General features: G+C 39.2%; 2 protein-coding genes across 3 annotated transcripts in view; both read left to right on the forward strand.

Moving 5' to 3' along the window:
• btaf1 (BTAF1 RNA polymerase II, B-TFIID transcription factor-associated) overlaps window positions 1-13092 on the forward strand; it is a gene marked incomplete at its 5' end in the record, with an annotated part of 442252 nt that overhangs the window by 147536 nt on the left and 281624 nt on the right.
• The window catches only part of LOC123983747 (kinase non-catalytic C-lobe domain-containing protein 1), a 34385-nt gene that overhangs the window by 14201 nt on the left and 7092 nt on the right, over window positions 1-13092 (forward strand). For both annotated transcript variants that reach the window (XM_046070060.1, XM_046070061.1), the window contains 12 exons: window positions 1494-1571; window positions 1770-1851; window positions 2090-2282; window positions 3200-3915; window positions 5619-5757; window positions 7992-8251; window positions 9723-10078; window positions 10969-11062; window positions 11154-11251; window positions 11341-11525; window positions 12540-12650; window positions 12823-12970. In XM_046070060.1, coding sequence (XP_045926016.1) covers window positions 1494-1571; window positions 1770-1851; window positions 2090-2282; window positions 3200-3915; window positions 5619-5757; window positions 7992-8251; window positions 9723-10078; window positions 10969-11062; window positions 11154-11251; window positions 11341-11525; window positions 12540-12650; window positions 12823-12970 — 2460 coding nt within the window. The remainder of the gene's footprint in view (window positions 1-1493; window positions 1572-1769; window positions 1852-2089; window positions 2283-3199; window positions 3916-5618; window positions 5758-7991; window positions 8252-9722; window positions 10079-10968; window positions 11063-11153; window positions 11252-11340; window positions 11526-12539; window positions 12651-12822; window positions 12971-13092) is intronic.

Below are 13092 nucleotides of genomic sequence, written 5' to 3' on the forward strand. Positions count from 1 at the left end.
AACAAAATCAGACAAATTATCTGCAAGGCTCTCTGGCAGATAAGAAAGCTGATGTGTCATATGTGGCTGCCTGTTATGCACTTTTCTTCTTTTGCCAGGCACAAAGCCACTGCAATTTGCAAATCTTTACAGCATTGGCCTGAATTTAATATTGATTCCAGTACTGAAACACTATTTCTGTTTTCAGCACTGTTATAACACAGACATAGCAGTGGGCTCAGTTTAAATGAGCTAAAAAAAAAACAAATTTACAAACAAATTACAAAAGACAAATGAGACTTTTGACTTTCAGAATTTTGAAATGAAACCTGATTGAGAACAAATAGGATGACAGTTTAAACAGAGGCCTCCCCTCCCAGTTATCTTTCATGATCTGTACTCTGTGGGGGTAGAGGTGGGGTGATACTTATACAGGAAAGTAGAGAGAAATTAGATTGATTTCTGATTTGAGTGCACAGTTCTCAGATTGACTATCAACCCTGCACTGTATAAGCTTGTGATGAATAGGAAGGTCATTGGTGACAAAACTCACACCCTCTATTTGTGTTTTTGTTCCAACTCCCACCACATTTTTGAAAGCAATTTTTCACCCCTCTCTAGGAATGGTCTGTTGCTCAGTCAGTAGGTCCACAATTTTGGTAGCACAATCATGATGTTAAATTTTGGGGGTTTTAGTGAAATTTGACTAATTGATCGATTGCCACAGACTGTATCTTTGGTGCCCAGAGGAAGAACCCTACTGACTTTGGTAATCCCCCGACCTTCTCTTTTTTGACACTAACAGGTCAAACATCGGACTTTTCTTGTAAAATATCTCAATATCTACAAGATGGATTAAAACAAATGTGTGTTACAGACATTCATGGATAAACCTTAGACTGTATGGATAAACCCTTCTGACTTTGGTGATCTGATCTGACTTTTCCTGTAGTGCCATCTGCAGGCCAAAGTTCTGCAAAACTAATTAGCCTGAGGTGTACTTTGTGTTTAGTGCTGATGAACTACTGTTTAGCCAGCAGCTGAGTGAGGTACTTAGGCACTATGGTGCTAACATGCTGATGTTTAACTGGTCAGTGTTACCATGTTCATTGTCTTAGTATAACATGTTAACATATGATGTGAGCATATTAGCATGTTAATGTTAGCATTCAGCTGTGCATCATTCTTTTTTATATTTTAAAGCATATTTTATTTTGTCTTTATCATATCATTTATTTTGGCAGATATTGCAACTTCAGAGATGAGCATTTTTCCAAATAGACATATACCTTTTGAAAGAAAATCACTTGCAATTGGTAAAAGTGGTTTATGATTGTATTAATCAAGGACTTAAGATGAACTTAAAACAAATGTAGTAGCTGTTAGTTTTACCAATTGTGGATGTTTTGTCTTCAATCAAACACTTAATTCTGACAGTATTGGTGTCTGTGTGTGATTGTGAGTGAAGTTTTCTGCGTTGTTATCACACTTGTTTTTGCGTGGATCTGTTCCAGAGCTGCCGTGACTACTTATCACGTCAAGGGACTAATGCTGAGACTGTCTGGAAAAACCTCATCAGCAGAGTTCACCCGGTAAACTTACCTTTGTTTTTCACCGCTGATACATTTAAATCTTTGTATCTTCATCTATTTATACATTGTATATTATATAATTCCAATTGTTAGAGTCAGCTTTTCTGTTTGGTCATCCTCTTGATGTAGGCCCTGTTTTGTCTCATTGAAAACTAGGATCTCACTCTATTGTAATGAACCAATTCTGTTTTCTTTCAGCCAGCTTCAAAATCCAGTGATGCAGATGATTTGAGTGCAGCTCATCAAAGCTCATGTAAAGAGTCTGCACAAAACAACAGCGGTAGGAACTTCACTTTAGTATAAAGGACCCTCATGCAATATACTTGAAATGTCATATTATACACTAAATTTGCCAAACATTTGGGAGACTACTTAAAAAGGGAGCCTGGCTTTTAACTGGGATTATGCCATAGTAGCAGGTCCTCAATATTTTTACACATTTTGTGTAATTTACCATTGTGCATTGCATGAGACAATATCACTGATATTGTATCTGGCATTGTTGTAACTGTGTGTAGGCTTTGTGCCCATGGCCACTGAGAGCCGACTGGCTCCTGTGCCTGGCCCTGTTCCCCACAGCTATTCAGTCAACAAGGAGTTCCATCTCCCAGAAGCCTTTACTTCCACTGCCACACACTTCACCCCCATCATTCTGACCGATGAAGGGGACACAGAGGAGGAGAGAAAACACGTTGGAGCTGCCAGTGCAGGGTATGGATGTTCCAGACAATTATTGTTTTATCATTATACATGTTTTTGAATAACAGTGATGCATCTGTTGTAAAAAGCTAAGTAGAAGTCAGTTAATAAAATTTAAAGGAATAGTTTTAGAAATACACCTTTGCTTTCTTGCTGAGAGTTAAATGAGAATAACCAGCTAGCTTGGCTCTGTCTAAAGCTAAAACAAGTCGAGCTACAACCGCATCTAAAGCTCAATAATTAACACTTTATGTCTCATTTGTTTCATCTGTACATAAACCAAAGTGTAAAGATGACACCTTGTGGGTTTACAAGGAATAATGTGCTGAACTATTTCTGAGCCAACTTACTTCCTCCACACACGCACACATGACAATGTGTGACAGTAATTTACTGATACAGCTCTTCTAGAGTTACACTAAATGTATCAAATTCTGATAATACAAAGAGTCATTTTGGAGTCTTTGTGATACTTTTACAACTTTCCTTTTGTTATGATTGTGTATGTTTGTAATTATTTGGGCATGTGTGTGTCACTGTACACAGTGACTTACTGATATCTCTACCTAACAACAACACTCCACAAAGTCAATGCGGCAGGCAAAGAAATAGTCCAGCACATAACCACCCATAAAACCGCAGGTTGTTCATACATTTGATTGTTTGGATTAAACAAACACACACAGACAGAGTTGTTTCCCCGTGCTTCCAGTCTTTATGCTAAGCTAAGCTATTTGGCAGACAAATATGAAAGTGGTATCAATCTTCCCATCTCAGCAAAAAAGGGAATAAGTTCCCAAAACTATTTCTTTAAGAAACAGAATTAAAATTAAATTGAATTTAAGAAAAAGAGGAGAAATGTAATACATACAGAAAATGCTTCACAGCTTTAAAAGGAGAACGTTTATTAGGGATTGTTTATTTTACAGGACTGTGGAGGAATTCACAAAAAGCGGTGAACACATCGGGGAAAGGGACCTTGATTTCCCTTCACACTCTGAGTACTCATATCCTACTCAGGCTGAACCAAGTCTACACACACAAGAGTATCCTGTTAATCAGGCAGTCATAACTACAACTTCGACAACTTCTAGTGACAAGATTCTGGACAACTCTACTTCTGCGCTCCCTGATATTTCCTGTCTTGAAGTCTCTCTTCCTCCACCGTTATCCACTAACCTCAATGGATGTGGTGTTTTCAACAATTACCTTTTCCTACAGGACCCCACAACAGGACATCTTTCCTTAGTGCCTGTGCAGGTTAGGGCTCCCGAGTCTCTCCTTGGGTTGGATATAAATCTCTCCCTGGTGCCACAGCCTTTGCCGGGACTAATCACAGTTCCAGAGAGCACTGGTGGTCCATTTATTAACTGTCTGAATGTGGCTTTGAGGCCTGAAGCTCAGGGTTATGTCCCACCATCATCTTATTTTAATGGTAGCTCCATCATTTCTGATATCCCTCTGGAGCACAGTGTGCCCAGAGCTTACAATGGACAAACAAATCCAGGAACTGGTGAGAACCAGTCTCCTTCAGAGTCCATCTCCCCTCAAGTCCACCCTGCCCTACAGGAGGTGATTGACCTGCTCAAGGGAGAGTTTTCACTTGATGGGTACTTGGATGATGGACTTGAGGACATCGTCATGGGTATGTGTCTTTAGATGACTGTAATATAATTTTATTATTCCTGCATTTGCTTTACAGATCAGTAGTGAAAAAACCCACTATATGTACATTATGCAGTGATTCCCATCCAGCGGTATTGTACACCAGGGGGTACTTCTGCAATTTCTAGGGAGTTTGTGGAAAGATTAAAGGTCAGGTAAACTAATTTGAGTATGTTATGATTATATTTTTTTATGTTCACATATTGAATTAGCTGTGACACCTCAACACCACATGCTGTGTGAAAACTAGTTTGCATGTAAGCCGACAAGTTGAAACAGTTAAAAGTGAATGAATAAACAATTCAAAAGTAATGGATAAAATGTTGAAATGTCCAGCTTCTGCATCTCCAAGCGGTAGTAGCACAGATGTAAATTTTACCTAAACAGTTCAGTTCTATGTGCAAAGTATAATTATAGCATTAAACAACATCCAGCTTAAACCAATTCAAACAAACATTTGGAACACGACCTGAAAATGTTGCTACTACCCTGACAGACCGGAAACCACACTCAGATGCTGCCTCACATAGGACTTCTCAGTCACAAGAGACGCTGTACCAGCGGGGCAGACCCCTAGGATGTGACAACCATGGTCAACCCTGACTGATGGAGGCCATTATAAGATAATTATAAGATCTCTACATACATGCGATAAAAGCTCTGTATTAAATTATATATTTATCTATCAAGTTCCACATAGATATGTAAAATAATAGTAATGTTAGTGGTAATATTACAGATATCAATGAAAACATAATAACAGTGATAACAATAGTAATGATAACCATACTATAGTTTCAGACTCCACAGCTCCCAAGGCAGAAATACTGAAAGCGGCAGAAGGAGAGGGGAGAAAGACAAGAAACACATATAAATGCTCTGTATTTGTATAGTGCCTTTCTAGTCTTTTCGACCACTCAAAGCGCTTTTACACTACATCACATTCACCATTCACACACATTCATACACTGAGCCTAAGTGCTCAAACAAGTTGAGAAAGCAAACGAGACAGTGAAGAAGTTGAGTTAGTAACATGCATTAATGGGGTAATAATAGAGGTGACAGTGGATAGTGGAGATGATGTCTGCCTACTGAAGTCAAACTGGGACCTGGTTCCACAGGAGAAGAGCTTGATAGCTGAAGGCTCTGGCTTCCATTCTACTTTTGGAGACTCTAGGAACCACAAATAATCCTGCATGGGCTTTTTCAGATATGGTGGTGTCTGACAATTAAGGGCTTTGTAGGTAAGCAGAAGGATTTTAAATTATATTCAGGTTTTTACAGGGAGCCAGTGCAGAGAGGCGGATAATGGACAAATATAATCTCTTTTCCTAGTTCTTCTCAGTACACATGCTGCAGCATTTTGGATCAACTGGAGAGTCTTATTTGGGCAGCCTGATAATAAGGAATTGCAATAATCCAGCCTAGAAGTAACAAACGTGTGATCAAGCTTGATCCCATCTAAAACTCTCTCTGTATCTATTGACATCAGGATGGCAGAAGTAAACTAGACAGCTGCAGCGTTGCAGAGAACCGAAACCATGTTGTCCAAGCTAGTGCTAACACCAGTTAGCACTAGCTTCACTGAAGACATTTGTAAATGAAACAACAGAAAAATAACCAATAATATTATCTTGAGTTATTCAGACATATTCAAATAGAAAATCTTTTCTTTTTTCCGAGGGGAGTACATCTTCTCTTTGAAGGAGCTCCAGTACCACACGTTTGCCAGTGTTGTGAAGGAGAGGTTCAGTGATCTGTACTGGGAAGACGACTTGCTGGGTGTATTGCACTGCCTGGTCCACTACAGCCCATCCACACTGTGAGTAGGACTTCAAACACTTGTTCCACTTTATAATAAGGCTATGAAATGCATGCTTAACACAGTTTATGTGCATAGTTAATGTTTAATGGCTCAGCAGTAAATTAATTTAACTAACATTAATTTATATGCCACCAAATTAGCTGGAATCCAGTTACCTGTTATTATAGACAAATAAAGCTGTTTTATTTTTATTTTTTTCAAATCAAACTGGTGGTCAGAACATCTGCATGTACCAGGATGACCCAGTGCTTGTCAGATTTACAAGCTCAGCTGAAACATGAGTTGTTGTTATGATTATATTTTTTGTTTCTGTTGAAAGAAAGGAAGTTTAGCACAAGCACAGAAAAGTGCACTAAAGCCAAAACAAATCTAGCGGTGTCAGTTGGCCAGCCAAGGGAGGATGGACCGATCTTTAAGCTGATCGTTGCGTCATGCAGCAACATGTAGATGTTCGCCTGTGATTATCAGTCCCATGCATTACTACATCATTGTGAGTTATGTGTCAGTTATGCATTACCTAAGCATCTGTTTTGTAGCTTTTATTATAAATTGAATAAGTATTAACCCTGAAATTATGATTAAGTAATTAGTCTGTTGACAGAAAACAAATCAACAACAATTAAATTATCAATTAGTTGTTTAAGCCATTTTTCAAGCAAGGTTGCTTCACATTCTCTGGTTCCAGCTTCTTAAATGTGAAAATCTGATGATTTCCTCCATTTAAATAATCCAGTAGTAATTGAATACCTTTGGGGTGTAGCAATTTGAAATCAATTTCTGGGCCTCGGGAAAAACTGGAATGGGCTTTTTTAAAATGTATATTTTGTGGATGTATCCATTTGTCTGGAGGATCACGGAAAGCACACAAGTGGGACCCAACAAGTGGCTGCTTGGTTTCAGACATGAAATGCTGCCCACAGATCAGATTCTTCAGAAATTCAAATAATGAATGAATGAATGAAGAGAAATTTAAATGGCAATCCAGTCTGGTTATTAGGCTTGATAATGCTAACACAGTCCTTTCAAAATTGCCCCAGTGCTCTGGAAATGACATACTGTATGTTTCACAACATATTTTCACACATCAATATCAATTACATAAGCTCAGTCGGAGCAATCTTTGCTGCTACAGTAGCAGTTGCATTTTTCAAAAGTTATTTCAAAAGCGCCAAGCTTCTTTACACCACACCACAACAACCCCATTTTTGCTGTGGTCACAGACCACACATCATCTCTACACTTTTTACAGCATGTGAAAAGTTACATACTGTACATATTTCAGTTTTGATTACAAAATCATCTACAGTTCAGATTATACATCAGTGTTTAATCTGGCGGTGGGTTGTCAAATTAATCAAATCAGCACAATTAGGCTAAACTGAGTTGAGGAGATTGTCTTGGGTGAAATTGAAAATTGATATATTAGTAACAAAAATACAGCCAGTGCTTCCGTCCAAACAGTGAGATGCCCAAATCTGGCTGCTTGTAGTCAGATTTTTTATTTATTCTTATGTCGGATGTGAAGATTATGCACACAGAATGATCCACTCCTCACTGAACATGACCTCTCCTCCACACACTTCCAAATGCATGTGCACACCATACGCAGCATTCAAATGAGCGTTAATACAATATGCACGTCTAAGTGTATGAATGAATACATGAATAATGGCAAAGAAAAAAAAAGCTTCGCAAATCTCTGTTCATTTAAATGTGAGCTGGAGATGAGAAGAGGGACGAGGCTGTCAGTTCTCTCAGACATCTTTTTGTCCTGGTGTTGCCATGCTCTTATGCTTAGGGCAATATGTGGAGAGACCCTTTAATCTGCTGGCAGGGAAACATCACAGCTTTGCAGAGAGATAGATACTCTTCCTCCAGGGCTCAGCTGTGGAGGGTTATTTTTTCCACTGTTTCATTTTCTCTGAGGGGACAGAGGGGGGGCTGTGGCCCCTCTATTGAAAGATGGTCCATTCTAACTCTGACATGGACTGGAGTGGACAGTTTTCTGTTTGAGCCCAATTTTATTTTATGGATCAGTTGGTTTGATTTGCAAGATGTGAGAGCGTTGTGACATTCCCCTCTGTGTAAAAGTTGGATGCTGTATTCTGTATTCTGGCTGTTTCGTTCAAATTATCTTTTTTATAATATACTTAAATGTGTTTTGTCACTATCTTTGAACACACTGTGTGTGTGTGTGTGTGTGTGTGTGTGTCCTAATGTGCCTCCTGCAGCGGCTCTAATGAGCAGCCTCCATCAAAGGCTGTGAAAAGGGCAGCCCTCACCCCGCCCGTGATAGCCACTGTCTGGGGAGGGAAGAAAGAAGTTTGCCTGCATGGTTGTCTCGACCTGAATGGGAACATTCACATGTCCAGTCCTGCTGCTGTGGATTCTTGGGAAGAATCCGAGGCCCGGTCCTGTCATGGAGAAAATGAGGCTGTGCTTGAAGATTTTGAATTAAGATTGGAGAATAGTCAACATTGTATCTATCAAGGTAGGAGATGGACTTGGATATTCAATATTGTTTTTGCTGTTTAGACAAAGATCAAACCTATCTTAGCTACACTGTGTAATAATGATTTAAATAATCTTGGTCATGGCAAATACATCTGTTTGGTTGAGAACCAATAGCTGGTTCAATCATTGTTCTGGTTCCAAGTTTATAAAATGCACAGATTTGTTCACATAGCAGTATAGAGCAGGTAGTCAACTAAATACAAAATATGCATCTATGTGGCAAAACTTGTGTTTAGTGCGAATATAATGCTATTATTTAAGAACCATATTGAAAGATGCCCTAATGTATATCCTTTGTAACACAAATTTGTTGAAAGCAAATTTTGTAACTGCACCCCAGTTTTATTTTTTTTTTTTTTAGATATTAGCAATAGTGCAAAATGAAAATACTCCAGTACAAGTAAAAGTCCTTCACAAAAAATGTCACATAGTAAAACTATGTCTGTCTTATTAGTAAAATTTACTTGCCCCTGAGTGTTCTTCTATTTTATATAATTTATAACAGAAAATATTTTATCATTACTGATTAATTATAGCATTACGCAATTTACTTTTGTAGTAGGTCAATGCAGAGCTGATTTTAACTGTACACTGGTAGTTTAATTTATAACAGTATATTATAAGCTGGTCATATGATTTACATGTAAAATATTTATGTGTAAAATAGCTAGAAACTAAATCAGTCAAAGTACGATATTTACCCCTGAATTCTAGTGGAGTATTTCCATTTCATGCTCATTTATACTTCTACACAAGTAAATACAAGCTTCTTAAATTTGTACTTACTTACTTACTTGCTTATTTAGCTACATCCCACCACTGCAGTGCTCCTCATGCAAACTACCTAAATAGATTAATTAGGGTATTTCTGAGGATTTGCATTTGGTACACAGATTCAATACTGGTTCCAGATTTGAAAATATACCATTGAACCCCAACCAATGTTTTGATATTTCCCTTTATTTGGCTGCTGACTGAAATCATGTGAGCTGTGACTGGCTGTTGGATGCTGCTCTAAAGATTGAGGCCCATTCATAAGAGTCCAAGGCGTGCTAGCAAACTAAAGATTTTTTTCTCCCCTGGAACTCATTCCTCGCCAGTGGCATTCACAAACACATGCACACATACTCTTGCATCTGCATGTGTTGTGCTACTAAAATATGCTACACAAGTGGTCTTGAATACAAACAGCCTCTTACAACGCACTTGATAAAAACACAGCGATCAAAATTTGAAAATTGGGCTTGAAATGCCATTAGGCTCATCTTTTGAACAGTGGATGCATTGTGTAGCTATGACAGGGTTAGCAACAAATACCCCCAGCGCCACACTTGGATCTCTATCTGAGTTTTCCAGTTTGTTGTTTGTTTTTTTTGCTCTCCATGTGATTCAGTCCCTCTCTCTTTCTCTTCCCCCTCTCTCACCGCCGTCCCTGTTAACCGGTCGAGGCATGAGCACTGACGGCTCGGACGCAGGGGTTATGGAGGGAGGAGATCATTCAGCGGGGGGCAGCGATGAAAGCCCCTCTGAAGCTGAGTTTCTGTCGGGGAGAGAAGAATGCCTGATGGGAGCCCACGACGAGCAGATGAGCCCCGACTGCTCGGAGGATATGGAGGACAGTGACTCTCTGCTGTCAGAGCGACTACTCTCACCTGGATCCAGAGCAGAGGGACTGGGCCTCAGCTTCAGTCCAGCCTGGGCCTTGGCCTTCTTCGGAGAAAATTGTTTTAGTCCAGAGGTAATCCAGTATGCAGTGAATCTGGGACAGCACGCAGAATCACCATGTCTGGATGTGAAAACACAGGTGGGTAAACCTGTGAAGCTTACTGACAGTGAGTCATATTTGACCTTAACCGTATGTGTTTGAACAAACGGCAGACTGCATGAAGTGGCTGATTTATTTATCAGATTCTATTACACTAACTCAATGAAATGTATATATAAAGTATGTGTTTTTTTTATTTCATGCCTGTTCCAGTGGATGTTTTTTTAAAAGAAAAACAGGTTGACTGAACAGGTTTTTAGCAGCAAAAAATTTGTATATTTTCATCAAACTATTCTCTGACATTATCCCTGCAGATTGAAAATGCTATGCTGTGAATAAATCCAGTATTTTCATTTCTATTCTTTATGCATTTTATCCATGTATCATTTTACAGCCAAGTGCTTATTAAGCACAGTTTCACTTCCTAGTTTCATTGAGCCTTTCACCAGGTCGGGTTTTATGATTAAGTGCAAGAATTATTTTCCTATCTGTAATGAAGTGGGGCACGGTCAGGCTTTGGGGTAAATAGGATGAGAACATGTGGTGGGACTTAAAGATAATTGGCGTATTATTCTCACCAAACTGGATCTGAATATTAATATGTTGAACTTAGCCCATGGCAGAGGAAGTTATTATCATTTGCAAAAGAATATTAATGAATAGTCTTTGTGTTTGCATGCTTTGATGGAACCACTGCTCCTTCAGAAGGTTTGTGCAACAGCTAATAACACACCTTAAGTGCCGTGCTGCTGCGACTTCTCACTCATTTCTCTTCAAAAGAGCTGTTGCTTTTTGTTGCCACAGTGAAGAGAGAAAAAAAAACAGCTGCCCCATCCGCACTGGAAACACCCAAAGGCTTCTTTCAGTGGAAGGCATGTGGTGTTATTTTAGGGCCTTTTGTGTGACTGTGTGTGATTTCCTTTGAACAGGAACTGCAGCAGCAGCTGATAATTGAAACAAGGAATCTAAAGAAAACGAGAAATTTCTATCAGAAGCTTATTCAACAAGAGAGAAAAAACAAAGGTTGGCTACCCATTTCATAACGCTGATAGTATACAAACATGGCATGCGTAGCTTCCAGTAGGATCTATATCACAGTGTATGTTTTCCAAAGGTTCTGAGAGCAAGCTGATGCTGTCCAAACTCAAGTCCCAGTTTGAAGAACTCCGATCCAAAGTGGTCTTCTTGGAGTGTGTGAAGAAATACCTTGAGGTACTGACAAAGCTCTCCAATCCCCACTGCTATTTCTCATTCATTCCCTAACAACTTAAATTCTTTGATATGATTTCTTGTATCTGCAGATTCTGAGTGTGGACCAGTGGGGTTTGGAGGTTTCATTACTGCCTTCTTTGGCTGTCTGTGGTCCTGGCTTTTTGGACCTTAAATCCTCTGAGGATCCGTGTGTTCTGAGCTATGGTACCAGCAAAGGAAAGAGCACTCTGCAAGCTGGATCTCCTCTGGGCCTCATGGCTTACCTCTACGCCAGGTATTATTGATGAGGGCTTAAGTTAGAAATGCACTAGTCATGGCTTTCCTCTAGCCGTAAGGTTGTGTGAATTGCGATAATGTCTCAAAAGTATTGCCTGTGTGATCCATTTTCTGTGTTCTATTATTTATCCTCCCTGCTACTTTGATCTGTCCAACAAAGGGATTTCACAAGGACTCTGGTTAGAAACTTACCAATTTGCAGCAAAAAACTGAAGATTCTTGATGAACAGTGTTTTTTTTTTCTAAAATAAGGAGTTTCATTACAGCTAGTTTCACAGCAGTATATTGCTGGTATCTGTGAAGTATCTCAACAACTACTTGATGGAGACAGCTGAATCATACAGACTTTGGTAATCCCTTGACGTTTAATCTACCGCCACCAGCTCATCATTATTTAACTTTGTTCAACATTTGTTTTATGACCAAATACCTGCATGGCATAATAACATTCCCATTCCCATCAGTCTCAGTTGTAACAAATGTTAGCATGCTAACATGCTATCCTAAGATGGTGAACATAGTAGACATTATTCCGGCAGCATGTTAGCATTGTCACTGTGAGTAGATATGTATGTATATAGCATGTTAGCATTGTCACTGTGAGTAGATATGTATGTATATAGCATGTTAGCATTGTCACTGTGAGTAGATATGTATGTATATAGCATGTTAGCATTGTCATTGTGAGTAGATATGTATGTATATAGCATGTTAGCATTGTCACTGTGATATATCTGTATATCTATATCTATCTATATATGTATCAATATATCATTGCGAAGCATAGAACTTTGTTCAACAAACACCCATCCACCCACACATCCACACACCCACACCCTCAAACACACACACACACATACACACACAAAGTCATAAAAATCATGTGTTGCCATGGGTTACTAATTCCTTAATTTGCAGTAGAACGTAAAATGATACATTTTAATGAACAGTGTTAAATATTCTGTGTTGGTTTCTGAACCATTCAGTGTCACTCTGTTCCTTTTCAACCTAGAAACGCTGCCGTGGAGGGTTACACCCAGCAGTTCCTGTACACCTATCGTTTCCTCTGCACTCCAGAGGAGTTACTGCAGTTCATAATGGATAAATTCATCAGCGCTGCAAGGTATTATATATCTAGAAGCTCATGATTGCATAGAGAAACAGCTATCTACAGCACAGTATACCAAGAAAAGCTCCAGTCCGGCCTCTCCTGTAAACTGCAAATCATAATGCACTATAGCACACAGTATGAAACATCTTGATTGTATAATGATATAATTTGTTTTCCATGCTAGGCAAGGTCCAGACATGTCCGGGGACAGTGAAAAGATCTTCCATCGCAGTTTGGACTTGCTCCGCTTCTGGATAAGAGACTGTAGACACGTCGACTTCACACCGAAGTCCAGCCTTGTAGATACGTTAGAAAACTTCCTTAATACTGAGGTGACCACATAAACATACATGTTGCTCTACAGAGATGACTTGTCAGTCAAATGGCCTGAAGGTAGCTGTTTCTGCTCATGCTACCAACACACTTCATCTTCTGTTAGTTATTTTTCTGCTGT

Source organism: Micropterus dolomieu, linkage group LG15, assembly GCF_021292245.1.
Source record: "Micropterus dolomieu isolate WLL.071019.BEF.003 ecotype Adirondacks linkage group LG15, ASM2129224v1, whole genome shotgun sequence".
Taxonomy (NCBI): domain Eukaryota; kingdom Metazoa; phylum Chordata; class Actinopteri; order Centrarchiformes; family Centrarchidae; genus Micropterus; species Micropterus dolomieu.